The sequence below is a fragment of the Aythya ferina genome (assembly GCF_964211825.1).
Source record: "Aythya ferina genome assembly, chromosome: 10".
Classification (NCBI taxonomy): domain Eukaryota; kingdom Metazoa; phylum Chordata; class Aves; order Anseriformes; family Anatidae; genus Aythya; species Aythya ferina.
In genome coordinates this window covers 7,009,694-7,023,481 of record NC_140306.1, presented here as the reverse complement: position 1 = coordinate 7,023,481, position 13,788 = coordinate 7,009,694, and the positions used below count along the sequence as shown (strand labels likewise).

At 51.0% G+C, this 13,788-nt stretch overlaps 1 protein-coding gene across 3 annotated transcripts in view; it reads right to left on the bottom strand.

Annotated features, from left to right (window-relative positions):
- The window catches only part of PRICKLE2 (prickle planar cell polarity protein 2), a 103,487-nt gene extending 90,364 nt beyond the window's left edge, over positions 1 to 13,123 (bottom strand). The window contains exons 1-2 of one of the 3 annotated variants that reach the window (XM_084530891.1): positions 13,023 to 13,123; positions 6,607 to 6,692 (exon numbers count right to left, since the gene is read on the bottom strand). In XM_084530891.1, coding sequence (XP_084387017.1) covers positions 6,607 to 6,689 — 83 coding nt within the window. In that variant the 5' untranslated portion in view covers positions 6,690 to 6,692; positions 13,023 to 13,123. Of the gene's footprint in view, positions 1 to 475; positions 736 to 6,606; positions 6,693 to 6,960; positions 7,066 to 13,022 lie in introns of those variants that run through there. The other 2 variants (XM_084530889.1, XM_084530890.1) reach the window with 2 other exon arrangements.
- Positions 13,124 to 13,788: the final 665 nt, after the last annotated feature.

Below are 13,788 nucleotides of genomic sequence, written 5' to 3'. Positions count from 1 at the left end.
TGCAGACTGGGGCTCTGTGTTGGGATGAAATTTAATCAAGAAGTGTCTCCCGCTCCTTTGAGCTGCTGCAATACAATCCTGAATGACTTGTAAAGGACTTCAAACATGCTCCTCGGGCTTGCCCGGAAACAAGTACGTACCTCACCTGCTCTTTTGTATGTCATGTACAAAAAAATTAAAGAATTTATTTTGGGCTTTTTGCCAGCCGCAAAACTGCCTCCAATATTGTAGTGCTCTTAAAATGGATATCGTGCCTCGCAGCCAACACAAACAGGATACCTTATCAGTCCCGGCTGTTTTAGGCGCTGTTTTAGCAGCGGGGCATGAAGATGTGAAAGGAACAGTCCAAAAAATCTCCTGGGAATCCCTCAACTTGACTGTTTGCTCAACATTTATGCAAAGAAAGGTTGTCCCAGGGTGGGTGAAGGTGGAAAACTCATGGAATCCTCACTCTCAAAAGTGTCCAAACTCATACCTCGATGCCAGGCTGCCCCTTGGCATGGTCCTTTGCAGCAGGACCACATGGGCAGGATGCGGCCACTGCCCTGCACGGCTCCCAGCCTCCATTCGGTGACCTCAATGGGACTCAAACACCTTCAGGGAACTCGGCCTCTGTCCTGGAGCTCCCAAGGCTGGAGCAGAAGCAAGGACATCTCTGAGGACATGCAGCAGCACCTCCCACACAATCCATCACCAGTTACATGGCTCTTCCCCTGCTGACACAGGGGTGGAAAGCTCAAAGGAAAAAAAAAAAAAAATCACCCCTGATTTTTCAAATGCTTGCACAAGTGCTTAATCTCACAGGTGCAGGCAAATGGGATAGCTGAGGTCATTTATGCCAAGGGAGGTGCAGGCTCCTGAGCCCAGCTTCAGCACAGGCAGGGGAACAGCAGCCGCCCCTCCCGAACCTGCCCTGGCCCACGGCTGAAGGACACTGGCTTTGGCACTGAGTCACCTGGCAGGGAGCGACTTCCCCGTGCCCAAAGTGCTTACAACAAAAACCATCACGAGCAAGCTAACCACGCCATCCCCTTATGTGTAAGGCCTGGAAATCAGCAGGCAGAAGCCACCTGAGACATGTTTGCACCCCCCTCCATCAGCTTGATGGCCTGGTCAGGGACCAGGTGACTCCAGCCCACCACAGGGACAGCCACAGGCCCCATAGGGACAGCAACAGGCCCCATAGGGACTCACCTCCAGAGCAGCACACAGCTCCCCACTGGCAAAGCTTGCCTAGCCCAGCAGGTTCCCGCTGCAAAACGAAAAGCTGAATAAAAACCACAGGAGCCAACGGTGCTCGCTGTGCGCTGTGGAGGCAACACGAGCATAAAGGCTGCCCGAGATAAGGTATTGCTATCCTTGCATCTCCGAAGCCTTTCAAATAAACACGCAAGGAAGTGAGGAATATCTGAATCCGAAAGGAGGGGGAGGCACAAAGCGTGTTATTCATGAAAGGGAAAAGCTGGGGCCGTGTGTGTGAAAGATACATAACCTACTAAAAATGCTGGAAACATATGGAAGCAATAATCTGTACTTTTTTTTTTTCCCTGAAAAAGAAGTAATAACAAATGCTTCAGGGTTTGACGTTACTCGTTCCTGTGCTACATGCAAACATTGCTGTTTCTCTGGACAAGGCACAAGTCACCAGGCCGATGACCTGAACCTGCTGGGGTGCAGCAGGGATGTCCCAGTGCCAGGTGAGCACGGAGCCAGGCAGCACATATACACACAACACAACATACACACACACTGCTTCCCATCGCGCCCACAGTCGTGCTTGCTGCTCGCCACGCAACAGCGGATTGGGTCCGGAGGAGTGGGAGCTGTGCAAACACACAGGGCAAAGGAAATAAAGAGCCACTGCCACTAGCAACTCCCAAGCTACAGTCAACAAAACAGAGGCATGAGATGCCAAGCGACCAAGCCGCCATCATCCAGAGACTTAAAATATCTCCAGGGTTCTGGCTGACCACCTCATTTACCAGGTTCCCCATCCTACTACACGTATCTCCTCTTTCCTTGCCCATCAGCTCAGCCTTGTGCACAGGTTTTTGTTTTCCAGTCATCACTCAGGGCCCTAAGTCCCCATTATCCAGGATTCCCAGGCGGTCTCTCCTGAGAAGCTCACAAGTTTGTCCTTGCAAACGCTCCCTGACCTGATGAGGCCAGATGTCATCAGACTTCTGTGGCACTGGCCACAGAGGATTACAGCGAGGTGCTGAGTTATGGAAGCCAAGAAAGAGCAGATCTCCTCCTCGCCCAAGTGTGTTTTCAAGTGATGAAGATTACACAACAGACACGGGGAAAAAAAAGACTCCAAGGAAAGATACAAGACACCATCTCACGTTGAAACTAAGAACTCAGCGAGCCAGTTTTTGTCCTTATGTCATGTTTATTACTGTTATTTAACCGCTTCTGCAAGCGAGAAGAATAACTATGGCAACAAAGACTTTTCCAAATGTTCCAAGACAATTTTTAAAATCATCTTATCTGCCACAGCCTCTGAAAGCCTTCCCTCTGAAACCAGCAGCACCTGGCTCTCTGAAGGCTTTGCAGACCAGGTGGGTTGTGTCCATCTTCACATCACAACACAGCTCCAGCGTGGTTTTGAGACTGAGCTTTGCTGCATCCATGCAGCATCTGGCATTTTCGGAGCAGGCAGAGATGGGGGAAGAGCCAGGTTTGTTGAAGTGGCAAGAGGAGATCTTTGGGAAGGGCTTCCTCAAAGAGACCGTATGCACAAACAAATCACACCTGTGTGTGCTGAACACATGCCAGTCGTCCAACACGCAGCTCAATACAGCACCAAGTTCCTAACGCGACTTCGCCCAGGATAAATCCCAAATTAAGTTCCTCACAGCAATCTCAGTGACTGCTCCAGTCGCTCAGCTGAGAGCCATTTGTCACCTTTAAGGCCTGGATGCCCCCACTAATTGCGCTAGGAACTGGCTGTAAATTCCCTTCCCTCCTCCCAGACCACCTCTGGGCAGGCTTTTCTCTGCACATTATGTGAAAGCCACTCTTAATGGCCATTCAGCCACCCAACTCCAGTGACAGCTTTATTTAAAGCCAAAGCTTGTTAACAAGCTGAATGGCACACAGCTTAATGCGATGCAGATCTGATTAGAAAACAGCAACCGGACTCCTAAGGAGCTGGAGATTTTGATTGAATTTGATTTCACTTTTTCCACACAAAGCCACCTTTCAAGTATCAACCTGCGTTAATGGAGGTCTCGTTATGTGTTCCCAATTTCCATCCTCAGGACCACAGCCCACACAGAACTCCTCAGTCCTTGCATACCTTACTGACAGGCTACCCTAAAATAAAGCAGGGGGATCAGAGGAAGGAGTCATTTCGCCATTCAGGCCATGAAAAATTGCAGGTTATTCTGGTTATAGTTTGACAGCTGCATCCTCGCAGACTTTATGCTCAGGAACGATGGGATTCAATCCTCAGCCTTTCAAAGGAATCACTTGCCTTCTCCTCTTCGAGGCTAAATGATTTCAAACTGAAAATTGAATTGCTGCCTTAGAAGAGGCAGAGGTCTGCATGATGCAGGACATTTGGGAGCTTCAGAGGGGTAAGAAACACAGCGGGCTCCAGTCTAACCATGCCTGTAAGCACTTGGGGTCTTCAACTCTTTGCTTGCACTGAATTAATGTAAAACTTGCAGCACACGAACAAGAAAATTCATATGCTACCCCGAGACATAATTTAGGAGCAAGATTTAAGAAGATTCAGAAACATATTCCAAAGCCAGGGATATTTTTGCACTACTTGGGCATCCCCTTTCACCTTTTTCCTCACATCACCTACAGCACAGAGACTGGTTTTGTTCTGAAAAGAAAATAGTTCTGCAGAATACAATTTATTTTCAAGTGGTTTCCTTGGCTCAGGAAGCATGCCTGTGCTCCCAGGAATGATAAATTCAACCAACGCTCCAAGCCATCTCTACATCTGAGAAAAGTGGCTTTTAAGAGAAGGCACAGGCACTGAAATCTTTGGCGTCTAATAAAGCAATTTGCCTGCCTGATGGATTGGCTGCGCAGATCATACCTAAAATCACAGGTGACTAGAAAGCTCAGCCCTGCATAATTAGATATATGACAATGCGTGCATCAGCAGCAGGGATGAGCTCTGGTCTCAGTGCCTAAAAGCTCAGACATTCTTTTCTTCCTGCCTAAAGCATGTCACCAATTCCCATCTTGGAAGCAGAAAGCCTGATTCCCATTTCTCAGCAAAACTCTACCATTAAAGGGATTATGAAAAGGCTTATGAATCTCTAGTGGTTAATTGATCTGCGTTTGTATCTCTAATCTGCAGATCTCCTCGCAAACCATTGTTTTCTTGCAATCCCTTTCTGCTAAAGTGTTAAAGCATTTGTGAACACCCCCAGCAGGAGCTGGAGGCACCATCCTGTGTACACAGGCTCCCGAGCAGGTCTGTGACCTACAGAGCTACTTGCTATCAGCAGTCTGCCTGCTTACCTGTCCTGAGCACTAATAGACCACTGGCTAATGAAAAATGGATCTCCTCCCTCTTCATTGTGTTTGGGCAAATAGGTTGCCTTTTTGTTTTAATTGCACAATTACTCTTACATCGAGGCAATTAAATGTGAATGCATGTGCAGGGCTCTCAGCTTGTCCCTCCAGAGCGAGGCTGAGGCGTGCATCTGTAGGATGCTCAGTGGGACGCAGAGCTGGCAGCACCCATCCTTCTGCTGCCCTGGTGAGATAACCCCCTCCTTCCTGAGAAGGATCCATCTGTTTTACCCAAAATCTGTGCAGTAAGTGGGGAGCCTCAGGAAAGTGCAGCCAGGAGGCGGCTGCACATAGCTCTGATGGGCTGAAGCCTCCTGCTCCTTCCTCCTGCATGAGCAGTTTTGCAGGATCTGGCATGAGAGGCACAGTGTGCTGCTGCAGAGGTCACAATCTGCACAGAGCCACACCACCACCTTGCATTTGACACCCCCAAGAACTTCAGTGGTGCCTCTCCTGCTTGTTTGGCCTTTGATCAGATGGTATCGTGATAACATGGTATCAAAACCTTGCTTGATTTTTCAAAATTAGGTGTAACTTAATCAGCAAGTCACAGCACCTTATAATTCCTCAGGCCAGAGGAGAAATACCTCTGGTGACCATCCCTTTTCTTCTTATCCTACATTTTAAAGCTCTCCGTGACACTTTCAAGGCACCTCTGCGACAACACCTGCTACCCCAGACTTCAGCTGCAAGGAAACCTGTGACAGCTCCTGAAAGCATTTTATAAGCCCTTAAAATTGGAAGAAGACACTCAGGGGTGACCTTATAAATCCATTAGCGCACATGTGGCAGACCCCGATTAGCAGGAGGCTGTCAGGAGACTGCAGCTCCCATGGCTGTGACACCTTCACCTTCTGAAGGTCTGGGGTGGGACGTGGGACATCGGAGGAGCTGCTGGAGGCAGCCACCTGCGGAAGGCCCGTCTGGGGACTGTGGTGAGGCTCATCCATCACCTCGCTGCTGCACCAGCCACGTGTCCCCAGGGTGGACCTCAGCCCAAGGACCCTTTCCTGCACTGGCAGCAGTGCTGATTTCCAAGGCTGAAGCTTTAGATGGGATTCAACACTGATAAATCAATCCAGCATCCCTCTCCTCGCTCTGGACCACTGTTTTAATCTGCAGAGACGCAGTTCTGAGAAGTAGGGCACACGTTGGGAGAAGTGTGGCAGATGCTGGAGAAAAGGGGATATCCTATGAAATAAGGCTAAAAGATCACCAAGGGCTCTCTGTTAAATCTGTTCCAGCTCCTGAAGCCCCCAGTCCAGAAAATTTAATATCACCAAATCCCAAACCACCCATGAGCAGGAATTCATCTCCAGACAGCACGATGGGGGGAGATGAGGCTGCTCCAGCATGAGGCCAGGGACCTCTGTGCCTCACAGGTACCAGCACTGCCAGCTTTATGAAGACACACAACACAAATAGAAATACCTGTTCGTTCTCATGCACACGCCCACACCCTGCTGGGGCTGGGGGTCCCATCCATTCCAAGAGCTTGAGGGGGGTAAAAACCCACCGTGGGGACGTGGGGAGAGGCAGGAGGTTCACGAAGCCTTTTGGGGCAACCCCTGAGGGTCCCCCACGATGTCCCCCACCCATCTCAGCCCTGCTGTTCCCTGCCCAGGGCCCAGAACTGCCCAGGCACAGCAGCAGGAGCCCCTGACCGCAGCGGGGACGGGTGGGCTGCGAGGGTGCTAACGGGGGCACTGGTGACCCCATCACAGGGCACTGCACCCATGACAGACACCAGCACACCCGTGGGCTGCTCCAGGGGGATGGAAGCACCCACCTGTGATGGAGACCCACCTAGCAGGGCAGGGCGCATTCACACCAAGACAAGCACACCCCAAAAATCCCTATTTGCACCCCAACCAATCCTCCATGGAGCCACAAAACCCTCATGCTAGCTGCAAGCCCTCGGTGGGTCAAGCTCCCACTGAACTCCCATGGGTGATGGGGGTCAAAGGGGGGGGGTTCCCACCCACCCCTGGGTGCTGGGGATCGAAAGGGGGGACTCCCACCCCTCCAAGGGGAGCTGGGCAGTGGGGTGTCACCAAGCCTTACCTCCACTTGTGCAGGGCGAAGCCGGGACACTGATCCCCGCAGGTGTTGCAGGGCTGGCCCCGCTCCGGCTCCCCCGATGCCATCACCTGCAAGAAACGCAGAGGTCAGCCCGGTCCCCGAGCCGGGGGGGGGGACAGGACAGGGACAGGGACACCGCGGGGTGGGGGCACGCTTAGGGAAAAGAGGGAAAAACCATTTAAAAAAAAAAAAAAAAAAAAAAGAGAGAGGACATTTAGGGTGGCGGGGGCAGGACGCGCACCGGGATGGAGCCACAGGTTGGAGGGAGAGGGGGGGGCTGAAGGAGGACACCCCCCCAGCCCACCAGCAGCACCTCCACCGCCCCCGTTCACTCACCGGGCGGCCCGAGAGCCGCTTGCTGATGCCGAACATGGCAACGCCGCCGAGCCGAGCCCCAGCGCCCGACAGCGGCCGCCCCGAGCAGCCCCCGCTCGGTCCCCGGCTCCGTCCCCGTCCCTTCGCCGCCTCCGCCGCTCCCGCCCCTTCCTCTCCGCCCCCGGCCCCGCAGGCACCGCCCCGGGCTGGCCCGGCCGCCCCCCGCCCCGCCCGGGCTGCCCGCCCCGCCCGCTGCCATCATTCCGCTCCAGAGTGAACGACCCCTCGCCGGCACGGGGATGGGGGAAAAAAATAGTTGGAGAGCCGCGGGAGATGGGATCCTGCAGAGCCCGGGGGGCAAACGCTGAAGTTTCAGGCTGCGGGGGGGGGTTCCTGGTTTAGGTTAAGCAGGGAGCGAACAGCCCGGGTTCCTGCTGGGCTCCTGTTCCCCGCCTTGCTAAGTCTAAAGGCAGCAGGAGGAATGCAGTCGTGTAAAATGCGTTTGCTGCTTGAGATCCCAGGTGGGATGCGAGGCACCTGTTGCACCCCCCGAGCTCCTGGGGCTGGGGGCTATGGGGCCGGGGGCAGCCCGTGCACCAGCTCTTGTCATCCGTACAACCCCCTCCAAAGGGATCCCCCTGGCCAGCCCCCAGCCTGTACCCCTGGGGGCTGCAATCTGGTGCAGGGCAGAGCGAAGCAACGTGGGGAGAAGCATGAGCAGCAGACGGGCTTCGTGCAGCAGAGGTGCCTCGGGAACACTCAGAGGGAGAGGGGAAAAAAAAGGCACTCATTCTCGCTGGGGAAGGACCAGCTTCACCATTAACATCTCGCAGCCTCACCCCAGTGGCTGTGGCTTTTTGCAGATCCTGTCATCTCCTTCCCCTCCTTCCCCGCTGCTTTGTTCCTTTGCCTTGCTGCTGCACAGCTGGGTAAAGCCGTGAGGCTTTGATAACTCTTCATTTAAGCAGTTTTCATTTTTTGTCATTTTTTTCACTCGTATCTTCCTCGCTAGGAAACTGAAATGAGGCCAGGAGCTGCATGATTGGCTTTTGAATGTCTCCAGCAAAAAAAAAAAAAAAAAAAGTTTCAGGGTGATTTTCACTCTTTCCTCCCATAAATGTTGGGCTTCCTTTTAAAAATGAAAAAAAACCAGGGAATTTTATCGTGGAAAACATTTCCTTTTGCATAAGATTTCTTCATGTCAGTGGGAAAAACTGACATTCCCTCCTCGTTCTGTTCTGTGGTTGCTATTTTTACCCCTCCAAAGCCTTCCAGCTTCCCCTCGTTGCTCCCTTCTGCCAAATTTTCTCATCATGTTCCTTCTCAGTTTCCCTCTCAGTTTCCTGCTCATATGGTGGTGCAAGAATACGTCCTAAACTCTCAGGGATGGAAGCAAGCTCTTCAAATACACACACGTTTTGTCACACAGTGGGCAACTGCTTGCAGGCTGGGCTTTGAGCTCGGATTAAAACATCCCCAGCTGCATGGCATATAGGGTACGGTAATATCAGGGGTGCAGAGTTGCTGTCATCTCCACTGAAGGACAACAGGATTTTAGGGAATGCGCATCATGCAAGAGAGGACCTGAAATTCGCCAGCACTTGGGGTGTCTTGCATAAGATTCAGAATATTTAAAACTCCAATTAAAACTGCTGAAATAAAAGCATTAATGGATACAGGACTTATAACAAGACTCAACGTGCTGTGGGAAATGCTTTAAAGGTGACCTGCAAATCCTTTTAATTGCTTCGCTGTTGCAAGAGGTGCTGTGTGCCCTCAATAACAGGGCTGGCGAGGACATCTGCTCTAAGTTAAAAACAGCAAAAGTAAGTCAAAGTTGGAGGGTGAAGTCCTTGGAGGTGTGGCTGTGCTGAATCACGGCTCTTGTCCTCTGATGAAGAGGCAGGTCCTGAACTTAAAGCAAGCAGAGCTGGCCTCCTGCCCTCCATGGTGCCGAGGTGGCCACGGGGCCACCAAAACTGCCTGGTGACCTGCAGGGCCTCCATCCTCCAGCATCAGTTCAGCAGCTGCTGCAGGTGCTGGCGGGCAACTCCTCAATGCCCAGGGAAGGTGCTGAGCATTGAGACTTGCACTGAGGTGCTCGGAGGGAGAGGGGAGATGAAGGCTCAGCCCTCGAGTGCAGAAAATATAGATAAGAGCTCAGTTCTTCTGCTCTGATGGTCCTGGAGGGGAACGTGGGGAACTCACATACACCCAGAGCCATAAAAAGGTTCAAGTGCCGCAGCCCCCAGCGGAGGCTTAGCAGCTTCCAGGCTTCTAAATACCTCCTGGGGCCGGCATTTAATCTCTCTGACCCAAGGCATCTGGGACAAAGGAGGGTTAATTGTCCATGCGAGGTCCAGGGCTGTCAGCAAGACTTAACTCGCATTTTTGGGATGCTCAAATGCTGCATGAGAAGAGAGTTAGGGCCAGAACAGCATCTCTGGGATGTGTTCGGGAAAGGGAGGGGAGACATTATCTCACTGGCCTGAATGCTCCTCTTCTCTTTCCTCCCCCAGAAAAGCTGCCGAGAGCGAACACAGCTCAGGAAGTAAGCTCCCACTCCCTTGTGCTCAGCATGTTCGGGGGGATGATGCGCACAGGCTGGGAGGGCAGGGGACAGGCACACAGCTCCAGGCCTACCTGTGCTCTCACACTACCACAGGAGGTACTTTTAAAAGTTCCTTTTTTTCTTTCTTTCTTTCTTTATTATTACTATATTTTTTTTTTTAATATGTACACCTAGATCTTCCTCTTGAGAGAAGCCTCAGCTCGGAGGTGGGGGCTGTCAGATCCTGCTGTCAAATAGACTCAGAAGCAGAGACATGCAGATAATATATGCCAGACAGTTTGTCTGACAAATTATTGTTTCTGCTGCCACTTAAATTGTTCTGCTCGTCATCTTCCCCTCCCATTCCTGTTTCAACCAAACCTGCCTAGGGATGACACTTCGTACAGCCCTTCTCAGGACTAAATCAGCCTGAATCTCATCTTCCCCTTTCATGCTCAGCAAGAAGGACCATTTTTCTTTTTGAAATTATAGATGGCAGCAGAAGTTGGAAGGAAGAAACCGGTGATGCTGCAGAGCTGTTCTGCTTGCCTGACCCAGTGGCATGTGCCCGACCCAGCAGCTCTGCAAGAGACCTTGGGACAGCAGCTTGAGCAGCAGGAGTGAAGTCACCTGTGGCCAAACCCAGGGGACACACAAGAAGAGGAGCTGCAGTAGCTGCAGCCAGTGGCTGAGAAATATGGGGACAACGTGCACAATCTTATGGAGCTAAGAAAGTTTGCTAGCCTCTCCAGAAAAGTGCCCCCAGCCCTTCTCGTGTCTTGCAAACCGTGTCTCCTGTTAGGAAACCACCTCTGAAATAGCTGTAGAAAACTCTGAGCATCCCTCTGCCAGCTCTGCCACCCCCACGCCTGCTGCCCTGGCCATCAGCACCAGCACCACCAGCACAGCCCCCTGCAATCAGGCAGAAAGCAGAGCTTATTTTGCCCGCTGGACCCGTTTGCTTCTCCCCACTGCTATGTCGAGGTGGATTTGGCTGTTAGGGACTGCTCCATCAGTCCCCTTCTGGTTCCTCCTGCCGGCAGCCTGCGCAGGTGAATTACAGCTCAGCGTGGATCCTGTCACCATCCAGTACCCTGAAGGTGATAAACGGCCGGCTGTTATTAGGCAGTTATTGTCTGAAGCCTTTTGACAACAAAAGGGGGGCTTGGAAACTGGCTCTAAATGCCACAGCTGCTGAAGACACATGCTAGGACCAGGCATTTATTTTCCTGCGCAGTTCTTCCCCTAGACCTCCTTCCTGGGTAAACGTGCCCCCATGAGGGCCTTTTAGGAGGGAAACCATTCAGTGTTTCCGCTCATTCCAGCTTCAAGATTTGCAATTACTGCAGGCAGAAAAGATTGCACAGAAACCCCAGTTTGAGGTGGGGATATGGAATTTCAATCTGTGCTGTGCATAACAGGAACCCGGGCCGGGATGAATCATGCTATGTTACTTCACTTTGATTTTTTTTAATTTTTTTTTTGCACTGCGTAGGTTTTTCTAGGGCATATTCCATCAGGCTCATACTGGTCAAATTTACTTTGAACGTTTATTACACTGTTAATCTGTGGTACACATCTTTCAGATGTCAGAAGCAGTAACAAAGTGGGTTTAGCATCTTAACAAAACCTTTCCATCATTTCCGCAGATCGCCACACGTTTGCGGAGTGCTCTTTAATCACAGCCATTCAACCACTGCAAGGATTTTTTTTGTTGTTGTATTTGTCAGTTCTGAGGTATTTTGATTAAAACCGTACCGAGTAATTTCACCTTTTCTCCTTCATCAATACAGTAATTTGTAAATATCACATGAATTTTTTTTTTGTCCTCCCACCCAGGAATGCAAATGGCCATTATGTGCTCCCAGAGGTATTGCCAAATAACCCTTCTCCTTTTAACCTTAGGATTTCATTGTGTTAGTTGCTAGGTAACTGAGTAAGATTTATAGTCATCTATTGTTAATTTTGAAGGAGTCTTCAATTTCCCTGTAAATAGCATTTAGGAGTTGGACTCCAAACCAATAAAACTTGCAGCCTGGTCCCGCTATGCGGAGGCGAGCACCTGCTAGGAAACGTGGAGCCAAGTGGAAACACAAAGCTCCCCCCAAAAAAAAAGAAAAAAAAAGAAAAAGAAAAAACAAAACACAAAATCTCTAAAATCTGTGCTGTGGGGTTCAGAAGGTTCCGCACGGGTGCTGTGCTCGGGGGAAGTTAACTCAAGCTTCAATGCCCTCTGGTGCCAGCACGGCGAAGTGTTTGCTCGGTGTGGAGCGCAGCCCCCAGCCCACTCGCTGCCCCTGCTCCCACTAACATCAGCCTAGCAGTTTCTCCCAGAACTGCATTTCTTTGCTGTCAAGCTCAAGAACCCCTGGGTGCAGCTCTACCTCGAGCCTCTCACCCTGAGGGACAGGGGTAGGTTAAGCTGCTCCGTGCCTTCCCCGAATGCTGCTCAATTTTGAGGCTAAGCAAAGCAATGAAGTGGGTCGCTGCCAATTTGTGCAGAATCTCCTCGTGCTATAGCAACAAGTAATTTTCTACTATCCCCCCTCGCTCCCTTGAGCTCTCTTATGATCCGTCAGGATTATTTGCTTTGTGCTGTAAAGCCACACTCCTTCAATGCTACTTTAACTTCTCAGGACCATTCCTGAAGGTGAGAAAAAGCAAATGTGTTTGGGATAACTTGTGGAGAGGCAAGTAAGAGCAACCAAGTGGGGACAAGGGCTATCCTGCTGTTTGCTTGCCATGGCACTGGAAGCACCAGACATTGTTCTGTGCTCAAATTAACCAGGCATTTGCCATCCTGCAGATGGAAGCATCATTTTATTATATATATATATTTGTAAATGTTTTCCTGCTTCTTCTCATTGGAGGAAAAGAAAATTGCCTTTTTCTTCCCTTTGTGCAAGATTGAAGCTGTTGATAAATGGGGGTATGAGATACCTGTGCAAACCAGACCGCCAGTGGTTTGGAGGGTGGCAGCTCAGAGCAGGCAGAAGTCAGGTAGCTGCTCCAAGGGAAAGCTCAGAGAACCAAGGGTCTTTTCCCTGTTTGCCCTCTTCTGGGCATATTTATTTTGCAAGGTTTTTCATTTGTGTCATTTTTCCCAGCTGGAGATGCTGATTTTTGCCCAAGGACCTACTCATTGTCTAAGGCTTACGGTACTCCCAAGGTAAATGCTTCTGCATTTAGGCTCCTGAAAGGCCCAAGTGTGATGAAATGGGAAAAAGCCATCAGTGAAATTCAAACAGAAATCATATTTAGAAGGCTTTACGTACCACTTGCATAACACAGAGGAAAGATGACGAAGAGGAGGAAATTATCAGATTATCTCAGGCACCTGACGGAGGCAGCCCCTCCCAGGAGAGCGGTGCAGCAGTGCCAGGAGCACCCGTGGGTTTTCCACAGGGAGCAGCATGACGCTGCAGACATTGACGAGAGCACTGGAAGGACTTTAAGACACCCCAAAGCACTTAATGCAGTGTAGTCAGCAGAATTTAGAAACATCTGATAAAAAAATAAATAAATAAAATACCACTGCATCTGAAGGGAAGCTTTGTGCTGGCACAGCCACCTCTCCATTCAGGCAGGGGGAACAGAAGCGAGGCACAGCAGCCTGGTCCTGCTCTGGTGGCCTTGCTGAGGTTTTTCTCAGCTCAGCTGTGCCATTGTCCCTGGTGCTCTTGCCCCTGAGGTGTCAGGGCTCAGATGGACTTGGGAAGGGGGCAGCCAACCTGGGGTGAAGTTAAAACACAGCGATAACTTTCAGCAGCTGAGGTCCACTGCAGGTGGGAAGAAAGGACACTTGATGCTGCCCCATGGGGCAGGACTTGGACCTCCTGGGCCAGCAGGCAGCCTGCTGTGGTGGCTACCAAAATAGCAGCTTGTCCCACACCATCTGTGGGTAATTATTTCAGAGATTTTATGCCAGCTGAGCTAGCACAGGTGTGTTTTACCTGCAGCTGAATCTCCCCAGGCAGAACCAGGCTGCCCCCAGCAGGGACTGGTCTGTTCCAGCTGAGCTGCAGCAAGGCACAGGCCTCAAGGGCAAGTGCCCAACTGCATGGTCCCAGCACCACAGATCTGTCCCCTGGACTCAGCAGAACTGAGGTTTTCCCAGGGAAAATGGGTTGGTGTACATGGCCAGGCCTCAACCGCGGCACCTTGCCTCCAGTCGCTGCCTTGGCTTCGCCACTAAAAATGTATTTCTACCTCTCCCTGCTTAAACCAGCACCTACAGCAGATCTTCGTGCACTTCCAGCCAACAGATCACGTCTCCAAACACTTCAGAAGTAGCATTT